We start from the raw sequence: 27346 nt of genomic DNA, 5'->3' as shown, positions 1-27346 counted from the left end.
ATTTTACCTTGATGAATGAAGTATTGCAATATGAATAATACATGATGCTGAATGTCACATGATCAAAACTGAGCCAATGGTTCTTCTCGTTCTCCGTCTCTCTCGCTTGCTGCAGGATTATGAGTGATTGTCTCTCATGCTTGGATGCTCGGTCTCAGGCCACTATGCTTGGCAAAAGTCAGTGATTTTTCAGAATGTTGGAAAGTGCCCACAACTGGCACTAGTGTACTTTTTGTCACTTGAAATCACCTACCGACAGTCCTTTGCTTTTCCATCCAAGAGTAAGTTTAGGAATGCTTTGCTTCATTCTAGGTCAGGCTGCCTGCAGATATAGACCCTTTCCTCTGCTGCCTTATTGCCAGTTACATTAAATACAGTATCTGACAAGAATTTATTAATACTGTGCTGTAGTCAACATCCTTGTGAGCATGTACAATGGCTCCCATGCAGAAAAAGATTCAATTGAGCCAAGAGATAGCAGTGATTCTGTTGTCCTACACAATAACTCTCCTCTCTCTTGTCTCTCTCACCAATCATGAAAGTTTTCAAAGGTAAGTGCAGGTTAATTTGTTTATTGTTCTTTATATTTTGTATTTTCTTTCTTTATATTATATTACACAATTGTAATCATTTATATGTGAACATATTTGGGTTGTAGAGCAAAGCATCTGAGTTTCTATTATTTCTTATGGGGAAATTTGCTTTTATATACAAGTGCTTTGGATTCCAAACATGTTTCCAGAACGAATTATGCTCGCAAACCAAGGTTTTACTCTATTTGACATGTAATCAATACAAGATGCACAGTTCTGCTTATGAGCAACTCTACACAGAAATATTTTATATTGTAAATTCAAAAAGGAAGTCTATCGCTTTTCATTATTCACATGTTAGAAATGGATGGCAGACTTTTTGTAGATAAGTTAAAATTAAAAAAATATATGAAAACATTGATCTACTTCATTTTTGTTCTTTATTGACAAAGAAAGAAAATGGGGCACCATTTTCAGTAGTGCACTTTACCTTATGAAAAGAGTCGAGATAATAAGGGAAGTGGTCTCCTGTGGGGATTCTGATGCTTTACTGCCTGGCATTAGATCCCAACTTTGATACTCACTAGGTGTGTTACTTTAGGCAGGCAATTTAACATTTTTGTACTTTATACTTATAAAATAGGGATACATTGCTATCTACTTCATAAAGTTGTTAGAAGGGTCAGATGGGTTGATACATGTGAAGGCTTATCATTGTGCCTAGAATTTACTAAGTACTCAGTAAATATTAGTTACTAACATAAAGGGAAAATATAAAAGTATTTAGACATATTCTAGGAATTTAAAGAAATCTTCATAGATGAGTGACATACTATATGAATATATGCTAACTATAATTCTGTTCTACAATTTATAATGTAAACTGTATGTTTCTGTTTACCTTCTAGAAACCTAACCTTATTTTTGCTTAACTGTTTGTTGGTGGTAGAGTTTTGTTTTGTTCTTAAACCTGGATATCATTAACTTAATCTTATTTTTCAACAGAAATTTTTAATATTTTTATTTCCAAAATGGAGTCGTTAGGCTTCATTTTCAATATTCCATAGTGGGCCTATAGGGATGATTTTCAGTTTATATCCCAGTGGACACCCTATCAAATAACTTGGGTTATTCCCTTCCCTCAAGGCCTACTTTTTTTTTTTTTAGAGAAGGGCATTAATACTTTTGTAGGTATTTTATTATATTTATCATTCATAATAACTTTGGGGATCTTAAAATCGCAAAGTACCATTTGGAGCAAATTGTTTCAAGTATTATTAATCAATACAGATAATAAAGACCTTTTCTTTAATGTGGTTATTTCCGTATCCCATGCCAGTGAGAAAGAGACTGACCACCTGATCGACAACTAAAGGTTTATAGATTAAGAAGCGTTAGTCGTTTTCCCAGGAATTGCAAGCAAAATTATTACCCAAGTTTGTAATTAACCATCTCTCCTTTTCTCATTAGTTTCTGAATTTTTTCTATGTCTCAGCCCCAATGGTCAGCATTCTCACTGAGGGGGCTGTCCAGGGCTTTCCACCAAAGCACCCCATGACTTTCTGACTCTCATCAATAGCTTCCTAATCTGACTTTTGAAAACCCTGATTTTGTTCTAGAAAAATTTTATTCTTGTAGCTAACCTGATAAATTTAATTAGTTGTACTTTATTGTGTGGGATAGGCCTCAAACTGTGCCTTTTCCCCAGAAAAAAGTTTAAGTTATGATAGGCCAATCAGGAAAAAGGTTTTGAGCCACCTACAAAATAAACTGGCTTTGTCTGCTTCATTGCCCCAAATGTTGGAGAAAGCCCAACAGGTATCTTTTGTGGAATCCCAAGTATCGAATCCTTGCTGTTAATGCTTATGGAATTATTAGTCAAATGCCTTCTACTCTTTTCATCCTGGTTTCTTCCAAACAAACACGCGCGCGCGCGCACACACACACACACACACACACACACACGAAAATACTTTCCAGCTGGGCTTTAAGCAGCTATCCTATTATTTATATCCTGAGATTATTATTATGTTTCTGTGTATACAATCTTCTATTAAAAATATTTTTAAATTCTTCCTAATGTCCATGAATTCATTCAGAAAGCTTTTCTTAAGTGTCTTGTATATAGCAGGCCCTGTGATAACAGGTATGTGTGGCTGATCTGATTTTAACCATGAGGAATGTTCAGCACAGAAAGGGTGGGAATACTTAACTGAGTCTGTTTGCCAGAAGGCGGGTGCTTAGTTCACCAAGCTTCACTAAAATTTGATATTTTGCTTTCGCAAGCTGGTTAGAAGCATTGCGTTAAAATACTGCCAAATTTTGTCTTTTTTTTGTCCAAACTTTTTTAACTTGAAAAAGGAATTTCAGTGTGTAAAAATTTCCATTATAAGGCCACCTGTAAACTTAAAACAGTCAAACTGTTTTTTCAGCTGCCTGCAGCTCTGTTTCTCAACTGACTAACACTGACAGATAAAGATGGCTTTCCCCTGAGAAGGATTGTTTTGTTTGTGGTTATTCTGTCACTACCAGGAGGGACAGCTCCCCTGATCTGTAGGGAATGCAGAGATGCAGTTTACAGACAGAATCATATGCTGACTAGCAACTAGAAAATAATAGTCAAATAATGATTTCATTGTTCCTTCCTGTGTCCATGACAACTAAGAGGTATGCAGCTAGACCAGGACACTGCCTGGGAATGTTCTTTTCCTCAAATGCTACTAGTTTGAGAAAGTTAACAATTTATTCTGACAATCAGGCTAAGAAGAGAAAGGACATTTCCAGTGTCTTGCTAATTTTAATTTTTTTATATCCCTGAAGCTAATCCTTCTGTCACTTCTATTCACTAGCCCTCTGACTTGCCTTTTTAAAAAAATTTGTCTTATGGCCCAGTTTCCACCATGATGGTAGTCAGTGATGAAGAGTTCCTTCTCTGGAGTTGGACAGAGTTGTCTTTGAGTTCTCTCTCAGCCAACTAACAGCGGTAGGACCTGGGGAGAGTTTCTTAATCTTTCGAATCTTCATGTCCTTATTCGTAAAGTAGGAATTAGTAACAGAATCTTTCTTCATAACGTTGCTGCGAATTAAATGAGATAATGCACATAAAGTGCTTAGCTGGCTACTGGGCACAAGTAAGCACTCCCTAAATTGACGGTTAGTTGTGTTGTTAGCAATCTCCTGGACGAGAGTGTAAACTTCCAAAGCAATGGGTCTCAGCCTTGACTGACCTGGGTAACTTTAAAAGACCCTGATACCAGAGCCACACTCCATATCAACTAAATCAGCATCTTGGGGTGTTGGGCTTGGGGCTTGGCATTTTTAAAGCGTTTCAGCTGATTCCTATATGCAGCCAAGGTTGACAAGCACTGTCCCTAAAGGTGGGGCTTGTATTATATTAAAACACTGAGACAAAAATGTATGAAAAGCTTACCAATGTGGATATTTTGAAAAATATAAGTCAGTATAATCTAGAAAAAACTAAAGTGACCATAGTACCTTGCATATTTTATTATAAGTATTTTGAGTAAAAGTGAATAGGGAAAAGCCAAGTTAAGTATTTTTCAAGGGGCTGCTTTTTATTCCCATCATAGAGAGAAAATCTACATAGAAAGAAATGGAAAATTATAAAATATGTAGGAACCCAAAGTTTGAATGTGAGCAAGTTATACAAGTGGAAAGTACAATAAAACAAAATTATTTTTATGCTTTAGTGGTTCTTTTTGGAAAAAAAATGGAGATAATTGACAATCATAAAGACAAGTCTGTGCAAAGATCAGTATAATTCAAACACATCCTACTTAGTTCATATCTGTGTTTGTTTGAATTTGAAGGAAAGTATCAATGGCAGCACAAGAATACATGCTTTCATATTGCTTATGTTGAATCAGCATCTTTAGCCATTCATTATAGTATTAAACCTTTTGGAATGGGAAAGCAAAGATCCAGGAAAAGCTCAATTGATTAACTATATAAAAAAAAAAAAAAACTTGAGTTTCTTCCTGGTAATTCAGAAGACATTAATTATTAAGTTTTCAAGGTCTTATAAAGTTAAAAAACAATGAAAGCACAAGACTTAACTTTTCCACAGGGATTTCTTAGCCCCAATTCTTTATTTCCAGTATGAATTTCTCTATATTCCAACATATCACATTATTTTGGTAAGCAAATTATTTTAATTTTAAACTTCTTCAAAAGAGTGTTTTAAAATAAATACTTCATCTCACATTCAGTATCTATCTCTGTGTCTACAATTTTAACCTATGTATGTTGTTGATAATCATCATCATAATCACGCTTGTTTACTACTGCTGGTTTTCTAGATACTTTTGTATGTATGTTCTCTTTCAGTTCTCACAGTACCTCAGGGAGGACGCAGTTCAAGAATTAGCCTCATTTTCTACGTGGGAAAACTGAGGCAGTTTATTAGTAGGCAGTTTCAGTGGAACCAGGGCAAAGATCTTGTTTTCTAGTCAGATATTCCTTTCACTAACTTATTCATGCATTTATCAAGCATTATCAAGCTGCAGATATGTGTCAGATGGAGTTGTAGGCCAATGGGCATCCAAGATGAGTAAGGCACACTTGTTGCCTTTAAAAGAGTTGTGTACACAGTGTCATGAATGCATTTTGAAATTCTTAGCCTGTGTCTACCAGGACACAGAATCCGTGACCTGAAATTGCCACGGCCAAAGCTGTCAAGTCTTCCAAGACATAGGCAGGAAGAAGAAAAGAATTGAGGTAATTCAGAAACCCATAATGACCATTTTCTAGTTACGTTTTGTGACAGCCTACCAGACGCAAGATCAGCCTAGACTCTCATATCCCTTGTAGCTGAATTTTCTGGTGATTTCTGCCACATTACGGAATGTTATGTTGTTTTTCTAACAATGTATTATTCAGTGATGCTTCAGTTTGTTTTTCTTCAGCTTTTCAATGGCTAATGTTCATTTTAGTTTTGGCAGAAACTTGGGAAGATGAAGCATTTTGGTTTATTTTTAATGCTAATTCATCTCAAGTAGTTAGCTGGTAGTAGTGATCCTGTTGCGGAATTTAAAATATTCACACTTACTAGACACAAATTAAATTTTGCAGTAAGCTACAGAGTCTAAGTTTAATTAAACTCTCTTCAAAATACATTCTTTTTTTTTTTTTTTTGCTAATTGTAAAGTCCTGGAGTAAAGATATTGCTTTAACTGTGTTTTGTAATTAGCCATATTCATGTTACTTCAAAGCATAAAGCAGGAGTCAATTAAATGCATAGAACTATTTTCGTTCTTGTTGAGGATTCATACTTGCCCTAAAGGAAGGAAAGTTCAGAACAAATATTATTAAGTTTTTCAGTTACTGAGTGGAAATATTTTATGTTTTGAAAATTTTCCTTGAATATTTTGCAAAGATAAAAAATATTATAAAGAGGTAAAGGAATAACATTTAATGTTGAAAAGTTAAAATGTAAGTATTGTTAAGCAGCAAATAAATATATCTCTTACTCTTATGTGAAACTATTTTAAGTTAATGTCAATAAAGTTTAAATTAGTTCAGACTTTTCTTATTAGAATAAATGTTTCCTTTTAAAATGCATGATAATCATAATCAAGACAAAATTTGTCCTGTTATTTATTTTCAAAATGATTGTACATGTTTAGCAGACTTTTGATTTAAATCCCCAGTGATATATTGGAGACAGATGTTTAGATGACCTCATGTTTAAAGTAATGTTATATTTGGACACAAGATTAAATTTTCCTTAAAATCTTTCCTTATAAGTTGAACGTGTGGTAGTATACAAAAACTAATCAATGATTTGCAGTGGATTAATGCAATTCCTGTATTTTAAATAAAAATTTCTATTTTTTTATGGAGTTCCACATAGTACAAAAGAGCTGATTATGAAACAGCTGTTTACAAATGAAAATATTGTTTTTGGCTGGCCAGCTAAATGGGAAACAGATTTGAAAAGTTCCATGAATTTGAATGCAAATTTACCATATCATTTATACTGAACCAAAGAACGTTGGTAAAAGACTGCAACGTAGTTTACCAAAAAAATTCAGTTGAAGACTGTTGTGGAGGATATAATATAAACGATTTAAAATAGTTTTTCCTTTTTCAAAAAGTGATTTTCCTCATGAAAATCAATATAATATGTAGTTAGTATATTGGCAAGGTTTTTAAGGAACTCATAGAGAATATTTGACATTTCAATGAAGAGAAATTAGCAGATGGGGCAATTAGAAACGTGTAGTAATTGAGTAAAATAGATAAAAGATAAGAGATATTATCCAAAGATAGTAAATTAATGTATGTGACAGATGTGTTTAAGGTAGAGCTATATAGCTATTAGCATATTGACATTTTCATCAGCATCTAGAATGTTTTACTGGCTATTACATTGCTATGGAAATTATAGATCAACTGAATTTTTCAATTTTATCCAGTTGTTCTGGCATTAGGCAGATATGTAAATTCACAAGTCAATGTTTTCTTTCTTTCTTTTTCTTTTTTTTGTTTAAAGTAAGCTCTGTGCCCAACAGGCTTGAACTCATGACTCCAAGATCAAGAGTCGCATGCTCTGTGAACTAAGTCAGCCAGGTGTCCCTGCTATGGAAATTGTAATTTAAAAAATGTGGTCTGCAAGGAAAACCTATATGTTTTTTGTCAAATTTTAAACAGTTATTAAGAATTATTTATTTTGGAGATCAGTTTCCATAACAATAAAAAAGACATAAAGGCTTTATCTTACGAATTTTGAATATGACTCTGAATGCCAAAGTACATAATTTACTTGACGTGGTAGATCATGAGTTAAAACTTCTAGGAGCACTATTGTCGTTTCTTTTTCTTTATCTCTTCTATTGTCTTTTTCCTTGTCTCAGTGTTTTGAAGGTGGGAATATATTTCTTCAGTAGATTTTTTAAAAATCACCTGGGGAATAAATGCCTTTGGGAGGTGAGATATTATATCTGGTTCTGTTACTTTAATAGAGTAACTGATAACTCCCTAAGAGGTTGATGATTAATCAAGAGAGAAGCAAGTGGAATATGTGCAAAATATTTTAAGAAACGAGTTTTGGGGTAAAACAAAGACAAAAGGAATCTAGCAATCCAAGCAACATAAATAAAAGTTTTAAAAAATGGAATACTGGGGTGCCTGGGTGGCTCAGTCGGTTAAGTGGCCGACTTCGGCTCAGGTCATGATCTCGCGGTCCGTGAGTTCGAGCCCCGTGTCAGGCTCTGTACTGACAGCTCAGAGCCTGGAGCCTGTTTCAGATTCTGTGTCTCCCTCTCTCTGACCCTCCCTGTTCATGCTCTGTCTCTCTCCGTCTCAAAAATAAATAAACGTTAAAAAAAGTTTAAAAAAAAATGGAATACTATTTTATTGACATTGATGAGTGTGTCCTTAATGGATGACACACCTCTAGCATGCTTGAATTGTTTTATACATTTTCTGTTGAGTGTCAATTGCTAAGGAAGCCCTGTAAAACTAATTTATTGACATACAGATATGCTAAATGGTAATAGACTCTAACTTTTGCAGAAGTGTTGATGCCTTTTGGCTACTTTAATGATATACCATTCACTTTAGAGAATAACAGAGATAATTGCCAGATTAATTCCTAGATAAAGCAGACTACATAGTAGTGATGGCTTACACTATATGATCTCATTCTTTTTTTTTTTTTTTTTTTTGGCGTTACTCGAGATCCTATAATGTAGTGATGTATAAAAATCAGATATCTGGCACAAATGAAGATGCATTTGGGAGCCACTAAAGGAGGTTTTCTTATGTACTTACTTGCTTATATTTCAGCCTAATGTATTCACATACTTGACATCAGCAATAAGAAAGTTTTAAAGAAAATCAGCTGATGTTTATGCTTCCAACAGGGAACTAAAATTGGGATTTTTGCATATGGGCAAAATTAAATTTTGGAAAGAAATGTAATTGACACAAATGAATAAATAGTAATACATAAACATAAATGTAACATTTTAATATTCTAGTTTTAAAAAATCAGCGCCATACTGATTTTGTCAGACGCGTATTGCCATGTATCTGCCATTACAGAATCATACAAAATAGTTTCACTCCTTGAAAATCCCTGGTGTTCTACATATTCATTTCCACCCCTACAACTTCTGACGATCATGGCCTTTTTTTGCTGTTTTTCTTTTTTCAGAATGTTATGTAGTTGGAATCATATAGTATGTAGCCTTTTCAGACTGGCTTCTTTCACTAAGCAACATGCATGTAAGGCTCCCATGTCTTTTCTTGGCTGAATAACATTCCATTGTATGGGATATATCACAACTTGTTTATTGATTTATCTGTTGAAGGACATCTTGCTTACTTTCAAGTTTGACAATTATGAGTAAAGCTGCTATAAACATTTGTGTGTAGAGTTTTGTGTGGATATAAGTTTTCAGCTCATTGGGTTAATACCTAGGAGTGTGATTGCTGGGTCATTGAAATATTTTTAAGTAAACTTAATTGTAACAATGTCTCTGGTTCGTAGGAATATCCACACCTTTAGATAATAGCAAGAGAGACAAATTTCATTTCCTGGATTCATACAGTTGAATTCTGGATAAATAAACAGACACTTTTTGATTCCTCCTGCATAGTATACATAGGCATGAAAGGCTGTTCAAATTCTTGCTTTTTGCTGTTCGTTTTTGTTGAGATTTCAAGGTGAGATAAACATAATTTGATAAGAGCATTACAATTAATAGTTGAGGATGGGTCATCTTTAAATTTTTTTTAATGTTTATTTTTGAGAGAGACGGAGCATGAGTGGGGGAGGGACAGAGAGAGAGAAGGAGACACAGAATCCTAAGCAGGCTGCAGGATCTGAGCTGTCAGCACAGAGCCCAACGCGGGGCTTGAACCCATGAGCTGTGAGATCATGACCTGAACTGAAGTTGGACACTTAACCTAATGAGCCACGCAGGCACCCTGAGGATGGCTTAAATACTTTTTGATGTCGTCTTAAAAACAGTGGAGAACATAGCACATAGTAAGATGACTACTACAATATAGACAGGAGATTGGAGTGTCTCACTAGGTTACTGAAGGCTTATTTCCTTTTTTTTAAATGTTTTTATTTATTTTTGAGAGAGACAGAGCATGAGTGGGGAAGGGGCAGAGGGAGAGGGAGACTCAGAATCCGAAGCAGGCTTCAGGCTCCGAGCTATCTGTACAGAGCTCGATGTGGGGCTCAAACCATGAAATGTGAGATCATGACCTGACCTGAAGTCGGAAGTTTAACCGACTGAACCACCCAGGTGCCCCAAGATTTATTTCTAAGTTAATTATAATGGAATTCAGTTCTGTGCTAAGTTTCATTCAAAACCTTTGCTTAGACGTTCATCTTTCCACTCCCATAAACAACGAAGGAATTTTTAAGCTAAGACAGATAACACAAATATTCAAGATGGACTAGTCATTGAGGTATCGCAACTATATAAATGATAATAATAGTAATTATCATAATGCTTAACATTTAGTGAACACTTACTACGTATAGGTATATTTTAAGATTAGAGCAAAACCAGGTTTTGTGGGACCTGTCAACAACTTTATTTTACAAATAAGGAAATCGAAGAAGAGGAGAAGAGGGAGAGAAAGAAGTCGAGTAACTCTTGTTCATGTTGTGAGTGGCAAACTCTTGGTTTCAATTCCAGAGACTTCACTCAAAATCACAAAACTCCACTATTTCACCTGTTGAACTGAGTATTAAATTGTGTACAGGAAGAGTTAAGTATACTTTTTGAATCAATGAAGAGGGTGCCATAGGATTCAAACTTAGAGACGACTCATAAGTGGGGTGAAGGAGATCCATTAAAAATGATGAGTAAATTTGTTGAGGGACAGAAAGGTAAGAATCATGGATGAAATATAGAATATTAAACTTGATTATGAATCTCTCAAGAGAATCGTGTCTTTAGATTTTTTTTTTCCTGGAGTATTCAGTTTTTGAGTTCAGAATATGAAATCTAACCTGAAGAGTCAGAATACTGTAGTGGGAAATGTAACTGAATGTCAGCATGCCTGATTTTTAGTAATAATTTTGCCATTGCAGATGTCAGGAAAATTATTTTATCCAAGGATTCTCCTAAATCTAGAATTAATATTTGAAGACTTCAAAACTTGAAAAAAAATTTTTCACATAAAGTAAAGCTGTGTTTGGTATAAAAAGGACCCATCACGGGGTAAAAAATTATTTCATCTTCCTAATATTTTCTAGTACTACCCATGAAACATCAACCCTCAAATTTCCCAAGCACAAAACATTGAGTTACTCTGATCCTTATTCCGTTCTATGTACCTCTCATTGAAACTGTCACTGATCTCTCAAGTCTACCTCCTTCTCTCTATTTTTGACCACCTCTGTTTTGGTTTCGTAAAGTTTCTTGACTAGATGACTTCAATAATTATTTAGCTTCTGGGTCAAGTTTTTCAGTCCTTTCTTTAATAAACATTGATTGTATTGCATATCTAGCAGGTGCCAGGTGCTAAGTGTGGACATGAGAAGACAACATGGAATAAAGTGGGTCTTGGGCCTGGAGGATCCCACCAGTACTGAGAGACCCAAAAGAGTGAGCCAGAACATTATTACTGAGGAAGTAAATAATTGTGTTGGGTATTGAAGGGTGAGTAGGAATTTTCTGAGTGAACAGGACATCCGAAGCAGAGGAGGTAGCACTTGCAGTGACTTGGAAGCATGAAAGCTTATTATCACCTCGTGGAAGGATGAGTTTAGTGTGACTGAAGTTTTGGGGTTTAGCGGAGGAGGAATACACAGGGAATGGTGAGAGATGAAGTTATAGAAATGAATTGGGGCAGGTGTTGTGGTTCTTTTATGCTTTTTTGTATTTGTTCTATAGGCAGTAGGAGGCTGTGAAAGGTATTTAGAAGATGAGGGGCCATGGGGGGCAGTGCCATGTGCAGATTCTACTGAGGAAAATAAATTGGTGGTGATGCAGAGGTTGAATTCCCATAAGGTGCCTGTTTGGAAGGTTGTTGCTGTTATTCAGAGGAGGGAGAATGAACATTCAGGGCAGTGGCTGTGGGAAAGAGAAGGAGGTCTGGATCTGAGGAAGAATCATTGGATTTGGTGGTATATTGGATTTGGAAAGTTGAGTAAGAGCGAGCCTCACAGTTGGAGACTGGGTGAAGATGATGTCTGATGCCATTAAACGTGGTAGGGAATATCAAAGAGGGCCTGAGGAATCGTGACCTATATTTTATGTATGTGATATTTGAATTATTCAGTAGGAGGTTGGAATCTAGGATGGGTGTCCATGAAGGTTTGAGAGTCATCAGCATATTTGTCAGTGAGTCTTAACCTTGTCTGTGTGTTGGAATGGGGGGTGTGTATCATGGTCACCCGAGGGGATTTAAAAAAGTACATCCCTACTTGAGATACTTAAACTTTTCCCTCTTCACATCCTCCACAGCCCTGTTAAGAATCATAGCTATCAGAGAAGCCAGAAGGGCAGAAGAGTAATTCAGAACCCTGAAGAACACCAGGGTAAGTGGAGGAGGAGAAGGAAGGAGAGATGGAGGTGGAGAAAGTGGAGGAGGAGAAGGAGGAAGAGGAGGAGGAGGAAGAGGAGGAGGAAGCAGTAGGTGAATCAGAATGTGAAAACTGAGTCACCAGAGAGGTGGAAAGAGAACCAGAAAGAGTATCCTGAAAGCTAAAGTAAAGAACATTTCAAAGAAATCAGTAGTGTCATATGCTCTTCCAATCCATCCATAAACAGATGCCTGAAAAATATTTCTTTTACATTTCACGCCATATGCATCTGTCACCCACAAGTTAAAATTTCTTGGCCTGGTGTTTAAAACTTCCACTTTTAAGTTGTACTTCCTATCTATGCTGTCCTTTTCCAACTTACCTATGAGTATAGTGGGATGGAAGACGACCAGACTGTCTGGCTTTGAATCTCACCTCATCCACTTATTAATAAGTGTCAAGTTCTACTTAACCATGGCTTAGTATCTTGTGTTTGGGATTAATAAAAGAATCAAACTCATAGGGATGCTGTGAAGGTTACATGAGTTAATGTGAGTAATATGTCGACTCAGCTATTTTCATGTGTTGAAACTAAGAACATTGGTAATACAGTATTGCCCTAAGTTCTCTTAGTATGTTAGCATTTCAATAGCAACCTAATATCCTTAATATCTCCATCATTCAAGTGGGTAAGAGAATATAAGGGCTATTCTGGAGTAAAGAAATTATTCTGCCTCCTAAGAAAATCACAGAAGTGTCAGTTGTAGGTATTGATACCTACAATCAGGATGAATGATGCTGGTCTTACTAAGCTTAAATGGAGACTCCAAACAAACAAAAATGAGTTTTTTTGGGGGGTGGAAACTGCCTGAGACTTTGGGAACCACTGATCTAACCTAATCTCTCAGTATGGTCCTTTGCTTCTGGTCAGACATGCTAGTTCTTCCTAATCACAGGACTTTTCTACTCATTCTCCTGTATCTCTTCTTGATGTTATTCTTACCTGAAATAGCTTTGCAATAGGCTATCAACCTAAGTCCCAACCTAGGCAGTGGTTTTCACCCTTGGTTGCACATTAGAGTCATCTGGAGAATAATAATAAAAAAAAAAATTCCATGGCTAGGTCACACTGCAGACTAATTAAATCAGAATCTCTGGAAATGGAACTGAAGTATCAGTGCTTTTCAAAACTGCCTGGGTGATTTTACAGAGCAGCCAAGGTTAAGACCATTGCACTAATCTAGTTAACCTATGCTTGGAGAGTCTCTTTGATTAAAGTAACATAAAGCACTTTAGCACCTTAATCTTAGTATGAATTACATTATTCTACACTTGCTGGTGTGTTGCTTAGGGGGGAAAAAGGTCATTTTTATGTCACTGTGGCCAGAATACTTCTCTCGCGGCACTAGCCAGTGCAGGAAGTACTATGCATCTATGAGGCACTCTACATATGTCTGCTGGCTGACAACTGCATTGGTTAGTACCAAACAGTCAGACATAAAGCATCTTGTTTACATGCACCAATGGGCTTGGACTAATGCCACACCAGAATGTTCACAAAAGGACCTCAAAAGATGAAATGTCACCACAACATGTGTCTGACTCAATGACATGCCTTAGTGTTACATTAAACAAATCCCTTTTTGTTGCTTCTTTCATTGAAACCCACGAAGATTCTGAGGTTAGTCTGTGTGACTTTCTGTTGAGGAGGGGGAGTTTTACTTCTTTACATTAAAAAAAAAATTAAGTGTAACATATGCATATAAAAATACACAGATTTTAAGTATAGAGCTTGACGAATTATTCAAAGTATACAAACTTTGTAGCCACTGTCCCAGTCAAGAAATAGAATATTACTAGTAACCCAGAAGCCCCCCTTGTTCCTCCCTGCAATCATTCATTATCTTCTGCCTCCCCTCCAGCAATAGAGTATTCAGCTTTTTTCTTTTAGTGGCCAGATCCGCCCAAACTTCTTTTTCAATGAGGTGTATTTTGCTTGCCCATTAGGAGAAACCTTTTACAATCTGGCCAAAGCCAGCAGCCCTTTTCTATGGTTATTTTCCCCATCTGTTTAGCATTCACATCCACATTGTATCGTTGCCTCATCTAATCAAGCCAGGGAATGTCTCAAGAGTATGTGTTCCATAAACGACTTAATTTTCATTTCACTCACTTCCAGGGGCTTAATGAGAAACCACCAAATCTTCTTTGGCTAGAAGTCTCTCTCAGGGCCCATGTTTCTCAAAAGAGCCACACCATGCACATGAGCTGATGTCAATTTTTAAAAATAATTTCCTCTAATTTTTAAAATTTAGATCAGAGTTCCTATCATATTTGCAGTTGTAGCAATGCACTTTATTATTTATTTTTCTTTAGGTTTATGCTCTAAACATCATACCATGTTGCATATGCTTGTTGTAAGTAGAAGAGTTAAAAATAATAAGAGAATAGATCCAATTTGCATGTTAATACAGAGCAAATATGTCTCGCTGCCATCCCAAGGATATATGTCATGATATCTCCCTGGACTCAAACTGGCCATTGTTTTCTCTTACTGGGACAATCTGTTACAGAATGGATCTAGGCTGCCTTACTAGGAGGACTCAGCTTTATTTTCACTCTTTGTCTTTCTCATAGGATGCTATGGATACTGAATCCTTGTTTTAAAAAAAAGTCTTTTAAAAGTTTTTGATAATGCCAAAGACATTGGTCTTGGGAGAAACTGTTAAAATAATTCTCAAAGGTATTTGGAGACTTTAATTAAGGCAAGTAATATAGATTCCATAATTATATTTATGACAACTTTGAACCCCTATAATAAATTAGAAAAAAACTCTAAACCTGTTTTGAGAACTCTAGGTACACTTTGGAATATTGATTGTCTGCCTTGTGAGTAGATTGTTCTGAGCACTCTTATTTAAAATGTACTCAATACCATGTTTCTATATCCATTATAGAATATGGGACCGGGGGAAATGCACAGCTTTCCTCTATCCAGGATCAATCTTTTTATTATCTGGAGGGCTTATTATGGTTTTTGAAAAGTGCAGGATTGCTGTTAGTGTAAAATGTACTTTGTGGTCACTTAGGAACAATCTCAAAAGGAACAGTGGATAAGTTTGGGTCATTGTTGAAGGGGGAGATCATGTTTTCCATTCTCTCACCCCAACTGAGTTCTAATCCAAACAAATCGAACTGCATAAGATAACGCCTGCCAATAGAAAGGTCAGGATGATAGCATCTCCAAACTTGATGCTGATCAGCCACTGTGCATAATACAGTGCTAGTTCTTAGTTTCTTTAGGTTGTAAAGCCAAGAAAGTGATATTTATGGGACTGTGAAGTATAGCTGTCATTATATGAGTGTAATGAAGTCAGTGTTGGATGAAAAACCAGGAATTTCCCTAAATAGAAGCAGTGGTTATGGCAGTGGCTCTCTAGTCTATATCTCTTCCCTTCTACAGCAGCACTTTCGAGTAGATCGTTTCGCATGGATGGAAATATTTATCTGTGCTGCCCAGTGTAGTAGCTACTAGTCACATGTGGGTGCTGAGTGCTTCAAATGTGGCCAGTGGAATTGAGGAAATTAATTTTTAATTTTATTTAATCATAACTAATTTAAATTTAAATAGCCACATGTGGCTGGTAACTACTGTACTGGACAGCACCATTTAGATTATGCATTTGTGTAAACGAAGAAGTTTTCAAAATGTAGAGTAATGAACCATATTGACTTGCATGTTTACGTTGGAGAGGTAGATTCTTTTGTATTCGCACATCAAAATAACATAATTTGACCTAATTCATGCTTCGCTTTAAGAGATAAAATTCTTGCTAAGCAACATATTTTGGGGGACGGGGCTTAAAGCAACAGGTACTTATTGTCTCATAGTTCTGGAGGCTAGGAGTCCAAAGTCAATGTGGCAACAGAGTTGGTTCCTCCTAGAGGCACTGAGGGAGAATCTGTTCTGTGCCTCTCTCTCCCATTTATTGATGGTGATGGTAATGCTAGGCATTACTTGGCTTAAAGAACATAATATTTGAAAACCACTATAATGTGGGCATTTCTTAAAGAAGAATGCCTGTTGACCTGAAAGTAAGGAGATGCAGAATGGGCATTTCTGTTTTTTAGGAATGGGTGTATTTAGCACACAATAGACAAGAAAACTAGCTTCTGACTATTAAATATACATTATAACATAACTTTTCTCTTGGTAAGTTTACTTCTTGAATTCTAAAGTCCCTTCTCGTAGAATCCCATTCTCATTGTTCTTTGGCTGACAGCAAAATATTTGGCTTCTCCTACTCCTTAACAATTAAAAAAAATTTTTTTATGTTTATTTTTGAAAGAGAGAGAGAGTGCACACACATAAGTGGGGGAGGGGCAGAGAGAGACACACACAGAATCTGAAGCAGGCTCCAGGCTCTATGCTGTCAGCACAGAGCCGACGCAGGACTCGAACTCATGAACTGTGAGATCATGACCTGAGCCAAAGTCAGACACCCAGGTGCCCCTCCGTAAAAATTTTAATACCGTCTTCTCCTTAGCCAACTTCATATGGCCTTTACCAAGTGTCAATATATCCCATATTTACTAAAATAACTCTACTACCATTCAAAACTAGAATAAGAAATTATGTTGGATTTAGTCTGCTTCCAGCTTCCTGACCAGACTTCTAGTTTTGAGTTTTTCATATGCCAGTGTGTGTTGAGACAAGATAATTGAATGTAGCAGTCAACTAGAGAACTGGTGTCTGTACTCTTAGAAGATTACTTTGCATTTGATCAATGAAATTATTTCATTTTAGGACTTATACAGGTAAAAAAGTACAATCTGAGACCCATTCTGACTATGTGCCAACAGTTGGGAATTGCCACACACTCTTTCAAGCTTTCATCATTGAGGGGGAAGAAAAGCACTAGAAGTCAATGACAAGGATCCAACTACAGAGGAGGTAAAAACTGAGAGAGTGCTAGAACTACATTGTGCAGCATTAAAGTTCAAGTCAAAGAAATTTGTTTTGGCCAAATGATAGGTTTCCATGTAGGTATCCACAGAGATATCTCTGTACAGAGGCAACTGTGGTGAGTGGAAATTTGTGGTGGTTGTGGTGACACATTCCTGGATTAGAATTCTGGTTCTGCCACTCATAGCTATGTGACTTCAGGCAAATTTCCAAAGCCAATTGGGCCTCAGTTTCTTCATTTGAAAAACTAGGGTAAAAATGCTCCCTTTGTAGGGTGAATAGGATAATTTTTTTATCTGGGACTAGTTCTTTGTTATAGTATAATTAACATACAGTGTTATATTAGTTTCAAGTGTGCAGTATAATGATTCAACAATTCTATACATCACTCTGTGCTCATCACAACAGGTATACTCTCAATCCCCTTCACCTGTTTCACCCATTCCCCACCCCCACTTCCTTTTTGGCAACCGCCAGTTTATTCTCTGTATTTAAGAGTTGGGGTTTTTTTTTTGTCTCCTTTTTTTTTGTTCACTTGTTTTATTTCTTAAATTCCACATATGAATGAAATAAATTAGGATAATGTTTATCATGTGCCTGGGACTTGGTTGGCACTCAATAAATGGTAGTTATTATTAGTCCTGCCAAACTAGGGCTGTATTATAATAAGTGCTACCTCTGTCACTTTCTTGTTTTTCCTTTTTGTTTTACCTTACAGGAACCTAGTGTTCTCCAGGATGGGCAAGGAATATCCTTTTAATATTAGTGTTGTAAAAACATGTGTTTCAGTAGTTTCTAGTAGACCCTGCCTATTTTCTTTCAAATCAGATCAATTCCATGGTCTCTCTTCCAAACACAAAACTTTAGCAAAAATATAATTAATTCATTTTCAGCAAAACCTTTTTCTGGGAATTCTATTAAGGAAAATAATTGATTTTCTTTGTAAGGAAGACTAAAATATCCTTGTAAGTTCCTTGAGGGTAGGAAGGTGATCATATTCTGAATGTTTCTTTGTCTTCTGTATCTAGCAGCCACCTTGTAAATGCTTGATTAATTGGATCCGACTGACATGTTTATATAAACTTTTTGCTGTAATTGAACTGGTAAATTTGTGAAAATCAATGTGGTAACAAAATAGCCTCTTATTTCTATGTTGCATTGCATGTGTTGTATAATTTTGCCAAAAATATAAAATTATATACATGTACATTCTTTTTTTTCTACAAATTCTTTTTAATGTATCAGTAACATGGAATTTTAAATGTATAGATACACTGGTAGTCTGGTATCATCAGCAGAAAGTGAAGGACAAATACTATATGTATAATTAAATTAATTTCAGAAATTAGTTTCCTCCCTTATTTTAGGTATATAATGATAAGGGCATTGATATTGGTCAGATTCCAATTCAGTGGCTCTGATAAAGCACCAGTGCTGTCAAGCCTTGATTGATGGTTTTGTAATGGTGTCTTATTGATCCAATGTTAGTGAACTGCCATGTTTGTAACAGCACAACTAATGCGTATTCGAGTCCTTATTAATGACAAAGCTATTCAGCTCCTGATTGTGGTATGCATAGTGCATGTGCAAGGAAGAAAGCTATCAGCCAGGCCACAGTGGAACAATATCTTGACTTTAATTAAAATAAAAATGTATGGGCAAAGAACTTGAATAGATATTTTTCTAAAGAAGACATACAGATGGCCAAAGTGGACATTAGTGGATGAATGGATAAAGAAGATATGAGATATATATACATACATACATACACACGCATTATATTATTCAGCCATAAAAAATAATGAAATGTTGCCATTTGCAACAACATGGATGGACCGAAAGGGTATTGTGCTAAGTGAAATAAGTCAGAGAAAGACAAATACCATATGATTTCACTTATGTGGGGAATCTATAAAACAAAACAAACAAACAAAACAAACTAAAACAGAAACAGATTCATAGATACAGGAAACAAGACTCTTGGTTACTAGAGTGGGGAAGAGGTAGGGGACAGGATAAATAGTTGAAGGGGATTGAGAGTTACAACTTCCAGTTATAAAATAAGTCATGGGGACATGAAAAGATGCTCAGTATCACTGATCATCAGAAAAGCAAATCAAAACTATGATGAGATTATCACGTCACACCTGTCAGAATCAACAATAGAAGGAACAACAGGTGTTGGCAAGGATGTGGAGAAAGGGGAACACTCTTTCACTGTTGGTGGAAATGCAAACTGGTGCAGCTACTCTGGAAAAGCCACTCTGGAATGGAAGTTCCTCAAAAAGTTAAAAATAGAACTACCCTATTAGCCAGAAATTGCAGTACTAGGTATTTACCCAAAGAATACAAAAATACTAAATCAAAGGGATACATGCACTCTGATGTTTATAGAAGCATTATCTACAATAGCCAAATTATAGAAACAGTGCAAGTGTCCATTGATTGATGAATGGATAAAGAAGATATGGTATATATACACAGTGGGACATTATTCAGCCATAAAAAGAATGAAACCTTGCCCTTTACAATGACATGGAGAGAGCTAGAGAGTATATGGCTAAGTGAAATAAGTCAGAGAAAGACAAATACCATATGATTTCACTCATGTGGAATTTAAGAAACAAAACAAATGAGCAAAGGGGAAAAGAAGAGAGAGACGCAAACCAAGAAACAGACTCTTAACTATAGAGAACAAACTGATGATTACCAAAGGGGAGGTGGGTGGGAGGATGGGTTAAATAGATGATGGGGATTAAGGAATGCACTTGTTGTGATGAGCACAAGGTGATGTATGGAAGTATTAAGTTACTATATTGTACACCTGAAACTAATATTACACTGTATGTAAACTAACTGGAATTAAAATAAAAAAACTTTTCAAAACAAAAAATAAATAAAAGCACGTTCTGTGAAAAATGGTATTATATAGTTGAATAAAGCAGAATTTATTCTCTTTGAAGCAAAAAAAAACACAATAAAGTCATGTGGATGTAATGTACAACATACGGAATATAGTCAATATATTGTAATTTTTATGTGACAGTTGGTAACTAGGCTTATGGGGATCATTTTGTGATGCATAAAAGTATTAAATCACTATGATAAATCCCTGAAATTAACAGGGTATTGTAAGTCAATTTTACCTCAGTAAAAATTTTAAAAAATAAATGTAGACAATATTTTTATTCTAAGTTGTATGTAGGATAACTGATTCAATTTCTTCGCTGGCTATGGGTCTGTTCAAATTTCCTGTTTCTTCCTGTTTGAGTTTTGGAAGTGTGTGGGTGTTTAGGAATTTGTCCATTTCTTCCAGGTTGTCCAGTTTGTTGGCATATAATTTTTCATAGTATTCCCTGATAATTGCTTGTATTTCTGAGGGATTGGTTGTAATAATTCCATTTTTATTCATGATTTTATCTATTTGGGTCCTCTCCCTTTTCTTTTTGAGAAGCCTGGCTAGAGGTTTATTAATTTTATTTTTTCAAAAAACCAACTCTTGGTTTCATTGATCTGCTCTACTGTTTTTTTAGATTCTATATTGTTTATTTCTGTCCTGATCTTTATTATTTCTCTTCTTCTGGTGGGTTTCGGGTATCTTTGCTGTTCTGCTTCTATTTCCTTTAGGTGTGCTGTTAGATTTTGTATTTGGGGTTTTTCTTGTTTCTTGAGATAGGCTTGGATTGCAGTGTATTTTCCTCTCAGGACTGCCTTTGCTGCATCCCAAAGCATTTGGATTGTTGTTTTCATTTTCATTTGTTTCCATATATTGTTTAATTTCTTCTCTAATTGTCTGGTTGACCCATTCATTCTTTAGTAGGGTGTTCTTTAACCTCCATGTTTTTGGACGTTTTCCAGACTTTTTCCTGTGGTTGATTTCAAGTTTCATAGCATTGTGGTCTGAAAGTGTGCATGGTATGATCTCAATTCTTTTATACTTATGAAGGGCTGCTTTGTGACCCAGTATGTGATCTATCTTGGAGAATGTTCCATGTGCACTCGAGAAGAAAGTATATTCTGTTGCTTTGGGATGCAGAGTTCTAAATATATCTGTCAAGTCCATCTGATCCAATGTATCATTCAGGGCCCTTGTTTCTTTATTGATTCTGTGTCTAGATGATCTATCCATTGCTTTAAGTGGGGTATTAAGTCCCCTGCAATTACCACATTCTTATCAATAAGGTTGCTTATGTCTGTGATTAATTGTTTTATATATTTGGGGGCTTCCGTATTCGGTGCATAGACATTTGTAATTGTTAGCTCTTCCTGATGGATAGGCCCTGTAATTATTATATAATGCCCTTCTTCATCTCTTGTTATAGCCTTTAATTTAAAGTCTAGTTTGTCTGATATAAGCATGGCTACTCTAGCTTTCTCTGGACTTCCAGTAGCATGATAAATAGTTCTCCATCCCCTCACTTTCAATCTGAAGGTGTCCTCAGGTCTAAAATGGGTCTCTTGTAGGCAGCAAATAGATGGGTCTTGGTTTTTTTTTTTGTTTTTTTTAATCCATTCTGATACCCTGTGTCTTTTGGTTGGAGCATTTAGTCCATTTACATTCAGTATTATTATTGAAAGATACAGGTTTAGAGTCACTGTGGTGTCTGTAGGTTTCATGCTTGTAGTGATGTCTCTGGTACTTTGTGGTCCTTGCAACATTTCACTCACAAAGTCCCCCTTAGGATCTCTTGTAGGGCTGGTTTAGTGGTGACGAAATCCTTCAATTTTTGTTTGTTTGGGAAAACCTTTACCTCTCCTTCTATTCTGAATGACAGAGTTGCTGGATAAGGGATTCTGGGCTGCATATTTTTTCTGTTCATCACATTGAAGATTTCCTGCCATTCCTTTCTGGCCTGCCAAGTTTCAGTAGATGGGTCTGCTACTACCATCATGTGTCTATCTTTGTAAGTTAGGGCCTGTTTATCCCTAGGTGCTTTCAGAATTCTCTCTTTATCCTTGTATTTTTCCAGTTTCACTATGACATGTTGTGCAGAAGATCGATTCAAGTTACATCTGAAGGGAGTTCTCTGTGCCTCTTGGATTTCAATGCCTGTTTCCTTCCCCAGATCAGGGAAGTTCTCAGCTATGATTTGTTCAAGTACACCTTCAGCCTCTTTCTCTCTCTCTTCTTCTTCTGGAATTCCTATGATATGGATATTGTTCTGCTTGATTGCTTCACCTAGTTCTCTAATTCTCCCCTGATACTTCTGGATTTTTTTTATCTCTCTTTTTCTCAGCTTCCTATTTTTCCATAATTTTATCTTCTAATTCACCTATTCTCTCCTCTGCCTCTTCAATCTATGCTATGGCTGCCTCCATTTTATTTTGTAACTCATTTATAGCATTTTTTAGTTCCTCACGACTATTTTTTAGTCCCTTGATCTCTGTAGCAATAGATTCTCTGCTGTCCTCTATGCTTTTTTCAAGCCCAGTGATTAATTTTATGACTATTATTCTAAATTCTTGTTCTGTTATGTTACTTAAATCGGTTTTGATCAATTCGTTAGCTGTCGCTACTTCCTGGAGTTTCTTTTGAGGAGAATTCTTCCGTTTGGTCATTTTGGGTAGTCCCTGAGGTAGCTCCAAACTGCAGGGCACTTCCCCTGTGCTGTCCAGAGAAACTTGTGTTGGTGGGTGGGGCCACAGCCAGACCCGATGTCTGCCCCCAGGCCGCTGCTGGGGCCACAGTCAGACTGGTGTGTATCTATCTTCCCCTCTCCCAGGGGCAGGACTCACTGTGGAGTGGTGTGGCCCCTGTCTGGGCTGCTTGTACACTGCCAGGCTTGTGGTGCTGCTTCAATGGGATCTGGCCAAGGGCATATTAGGGTGGATCCGTGAAGGTGCACAGGGGCGGGAGGGGCAGGTTAGCTAGCTTTGCCATTGGTGGTCCCCTGTGGGAGGGGCCCTGCAGCACCGGGAGGGAGGCAGGCCCATTGGAGGAGTGGATCCACAGAAGCACAGCATTGGGCATTTGCAGGGTCAAGCACCTTAGGTGAGGGGAACTGGTTCCCTTTGGAATTTTGGCTGGGGGATGGGAAAGGGAAATGGTGCTTGCCAGTGCCTTTGTTCCCCCTCCGAGCTCTGTTGTTCCAGGACTCAATAGCTCTCCCTCCCAGTGTCCTCTCGCCCTCCCCGCTCTTCGAGAGCAGAGCTGTTGACTTTTAAAATTCCAGATGTTAAGTCCCGCTGGCTGTTAGAACTCACACAGTCCATACCCTCCGTTTTTGTGAGCCAGACCTCAGGGGCTCTGCCTTGCCTGGTGGACTGCCCCTCCACCACCCTGGCTCCCTCCTGCCAGTCCGTGTAGCACACACTGCATCTCTGCCCTTCCTACCCTCTTCCATGGGCCCCTTGTCTACACTTGCCTCTTGAGAGTACGTTCTGCTAGTCTTCTGGTGGTTTTCTGGGTTATTTAGGCAAATGTGGGTGGAATCTAAGCGATCAGCAGGACGAGGTGAGCCCAGCATCCTCCCATGCTGCCATCTTTTCTCTCTTCCCAGTTGTATGTAGGATAAAAAGAGATATGATGAAAGACTTTGGGACCACATCCTTAAATAGTATCCAGATTTTTTAATATTGTGATATCATGTGTCATACATTGGAAAACATAATCGTGCCTAATTTATATGAACAAATTGTTCCTATAACAATTGTTATATGTTAAATTGTTAGGTACTTTCAGTTTCTTTTGACACTTACCCAATTTAGGGAGATATTGCCACAATATATGGGCAGTTGATTCCTTCCCATGGTGCTAGACCATAAACATATAATGATGTTTAATGGGTCCATAGACTTGGAGTCTTTTGAAAGAGAAAGGAAAGGGATTTCTGAACACCAGAATCTTCCATTGAGGACTGCCTGCTCCTAGTCCATTTTTATTCAAATAGAACAACAATAATCATAACTCATAAAGTAAATATTAAGTGCTTTCTAGTTGTCAGAAAGTGCTAGATGTTTACACCTTCTGGATCTAATTATTGTTTGTAAAGTAATAGCATTTGGGTAACTGATTTTCTGCTTCTTAACCTAATCATGATTGTTTTGTTTTGTTTTTTAATAATTGCTTTCTACCATCAACTGGAATGCAGGAGTTACCCCTACTTATCCCTCCACCAAGTAACACAATTAAAAAAAAATCTAACCCATTGTAAAAACAAGGAAGCCAGAGAATGTCATGTTTATTGCAATCCTTTTTTACTTTCTCTTTGTCCTCTCTAGACTTATATTTCAATTCCACATCATAGATTTAGTGCTAGAATGAAATGTAGAGATCATCTAGTTCATTGCCTTGTTTTACGGTGGTCTTAGTAGATCAAATGGTTTTCAGAAAAACTTCTAGCTAGTGGCAGACCAGGAGTTTGTAAATTACAGATTCTAGAATTTTAGAGAATCTTTTTTAAGTGGTTAAATTGACCTAAGTATCACCCTGTTCTGTATATGACTCTCCAGTATGTATGCATTTGCAGTCCTCGTATTAGTAGAGTCCTTCCTTGGAGAAGTAAATTGTTAATTTCCCAATTTTACATATATGGAAACTGACACTCTAAGAAGATGTGATTGGTTCAAAGGTCACACAGCCTTTTCGCAGCATAACCAGAACTAGAGCTTTGGTGGCCTGGCTTTTACCTAGTGCAGAGCTTTCTGTTGATAGCCATCCATTCAGATCCCATTCACACTTTACCCTGTATTTGCACAGAGGTAACATCTGTAACCAAAAGTGGTCTTACTGATACTTTCAACCTTGGAAATCAAACCCTTCAGTTCAAGAAAGGAATCATTACAGCCCAGCCATATGTTCAGGTATATATTTTTTATCTTTGCTATAGGTAACAATAATATATTGGGAAAACCTATTAGTGTTGTATGTGCCCTGTAATATAACTGTAAACATTAGGCAAAGGTGATATGAAATTTAAAATTCTGTTATTATTCAATGTCCTAAGTCAATGCCCCCTGAAGGAAAAATAAAATGAGAAGGAAGAACCTTAAAGAGGGTAGCAATTTTTCTTTCTTTTAAAACCTATACAACTTAATTTGGGGAATTTGGAAAATATAGAAAAGCATAATGAGGAAAATTAAAATCACTCATAGTTATTTTGATACATTTCCTTCTAGTCTTTAGTTTATGTGTTTATATATAGGAATCTCATGATACATTTTATAAAATTTCATATGTTTAAATTATAGTATAAGGATATTTATCATTTTATGAGTATAAATACCACCTTTTAATAAAAGTATTCCAAAATTTATTTACTGAATCCCCTGTTGTTGGATATATCGTTCTTTCCAGTTTTTCACTATTTACAACACATCGTTTATTTAACTAGGAAATTTTGAGACCCTAGTTAGAGGAAGTGTGTGGTGGGGCACATGGCATTAAGTGGCATATTGATTTGTAGCATTTTTATTTTTTATTTTTAAAAGTTGCTCCATAACAAGGAAAATAACATTTTTTGCTTTCTGTAGACCTGGACATTCTTATCTTGTCAGTTATACATGCTTGTTTTCATTGTTGATGATTGAAATTGAGGAATTGGAAGGACATTTACTGTAAAGCAGGCTCACTCAGCCTGGCTCCATTTTTTTTTTTTAATGTTTATTTTTGAGAGAGAGAGAGAGAAAGAGAGAGACAGAGTGTTGAGGGGGTGGTGGGGAGGAGCAGAGAGAGAGAGAGACACAGAATCAGAAGCAGGCTTCAGGCTCTGAGTTGTCAGGACAGAGCCCAATGCAGGGCTCAAACTTGGCAACGGTGAGATCATGACCTGAGCGGAAGTCAGACTTCTAACTGACTGAGCCTCTCAGACGTCCCAGCCTGGCTTCATTTTAGTGTCACTCCTTTTTATCTCCTTCCCCTGAGCCCCCCAGATTAAATTAGTCCAAGATGTCACTTTAGGGGACTTTGCAACAATCTTGAAGTCTTCTCTTTTTCCAAGTGGAGAAGTTTTTCAGGTACTAAAATGCCTTAGAAAACAACCAGTTGATATTTTTAACATTCTTCTTACTCATTACATTATATAAGTAATTTCTCATTATCTGTGAATATAGGCCCTAAGGATTCATAGGGCACACGTTTTACACCACAGTTATTCTATAGGGAAGCAAGTGTCTGTTTGACATTGAATTTTATTTTATTTTATTTTATTTTATTTTATTTTATTTTATTATTTTTTTGACATTGAATTTTAAATACTGAAGACATAATGGCAAATTGTCATCTGGTATATGGGTCTATATATACAAGGAATCAAACTGTTTTATAAAAAGAACAATTTTTGAGCAATTTTGAGTTTAGTGATAACTTTGATTTACGGTATTTTGAAAAATAAGTTCTCTGTCAGTGGGAGAGAAGAAAGTCAATATAATATTTGGACTGCTGTTGGTATTCAGGGCAAAGAGAAGGAGGCTGCAGCCCATCTTATAGTGAAACCTTCCCTGATCCTCAAATGGAGTTACATTTCCTTCTGTCTGGAATCTGAACTTTGTTTAGGATTTCAGTGTTGTGTTCATCATAGTATATAGTATTATTTCTTTGCGTGTGTCCATTCTAAGCTTCTACATGAGGCTACTGTGCACACAGTCTGCAGTGTGAGTTACGCTCCTCGAGATGGGCAGTGTGTCTCCATCTGCATCGTCCGCAATACAATCAGCGCCTTGACAGAAGGAGTTGAGTTACTGCCATTTTTGTATGCCCTGTACGTAGCACAGAGCCTAGTTCATGGTAGCTGTTCATTACTTTCTTTTGAATGAATAAAGGAAAGAATGAGCTACTGTCCAGCCACATTCCTCTCTACTCCCTAGACTATATTCAGGTAGTTGGTTGCCCAAGTTAAGAATTTAGTTATGAAAATTCACTTGCACAAGCACTAGTGGGTAGATTCATAACAGATTAAACAAATGTGCTGGAAAAAAATTTAAAGAGCTGTTTTTAATCTAACACAGCATTTCCCAAAATGTGTGTTATAGAACACTAGTCCTGCAAGATGCACTTATTTAAATAAATTTGGGAAACACAGTACAAAATTTGGTGTACTGCATCCCCCCCGTTGAGGATTGACCATGTAAATCAGCATTTTAAAGGTTCGGAGAAGTCAAGCAGTTCCCTGTTCTTTATATAACTTGAGTTTTCCAAACTTATGTGACCACATCCACTTTTTAATTTTCCATCCATCTTTCTGCCTTTCTGTCTATCTACCAACCTATCTGTCTTTATTTTTAAAAGTGAGTCATATAGTTTGAGATTTAACAGCTTGGGCTTTGGAACCAGATATGCCTGGGTGGAGTGTTGGTTCTGCCATTTACTTGTTACTGTCAGCAAATCAGTTT

At 36.6% G+C, this 27346-nt stretch overlaps 1 protein-coding gene across 12 annotated transcripts in view; it reads left to right on the top strand.

Moving 5' to 3' along the window:
- Positions 1-27346, top strand: part of SLC25A21 (solute carrier family 25 member 21) — a 485208-nt gene that overhangs the window by 13975 nt on the left and 443887 nt on the right. For 3 of the 12 annotated variants that reach the window (XR_008299378.1, XR_008299379.1, XM_053224381.1), the window contains exons 2-3: positions 11993-12066; positions 16859-17005. The exons of 7 other annotated variants lie outside the window; for them this stretch is intronic. Coding sequence is in view for 3 of the 5 variants with exons in the window: in XM_053224381.1 (XP_053080356.1) it covers positions 11993-12066; positions 16859-16983 (199 nt within the window). In the remaining 2 variants the exon portion in view is untranslated. Of the gene's footprint in view, positions 1-11992; positions 12067-16858; positions 26923-27346 lie in introns of those variants that run through there. 2 more of the 12 variants (XM_053224382.1, XM_053224380.1) reach the window with 2 other exon arrangements.

The sequence above is a fragment of the Acinonyx jubatus genome, chromosome B3 (assembly GCF_027475565.1).
Source record: "Acinonyx jubatus isolate Ajub_Pintada_27869175 chromosome B3, VMU_Ajub_asm_v1.0, whole genome shotgun sequence".
Lineage (NCBI taxonomy): Eukaryota > Metazoa > Chordata > Mammalia > Carnivora > Felidae > Acinonyx > Acinonyx jubatus.
The sequence above is the reverse complement of the archived record's forward strand: the minus strand, read 5'-3'. Positions and strand labels throughout refer to the sequence as shown.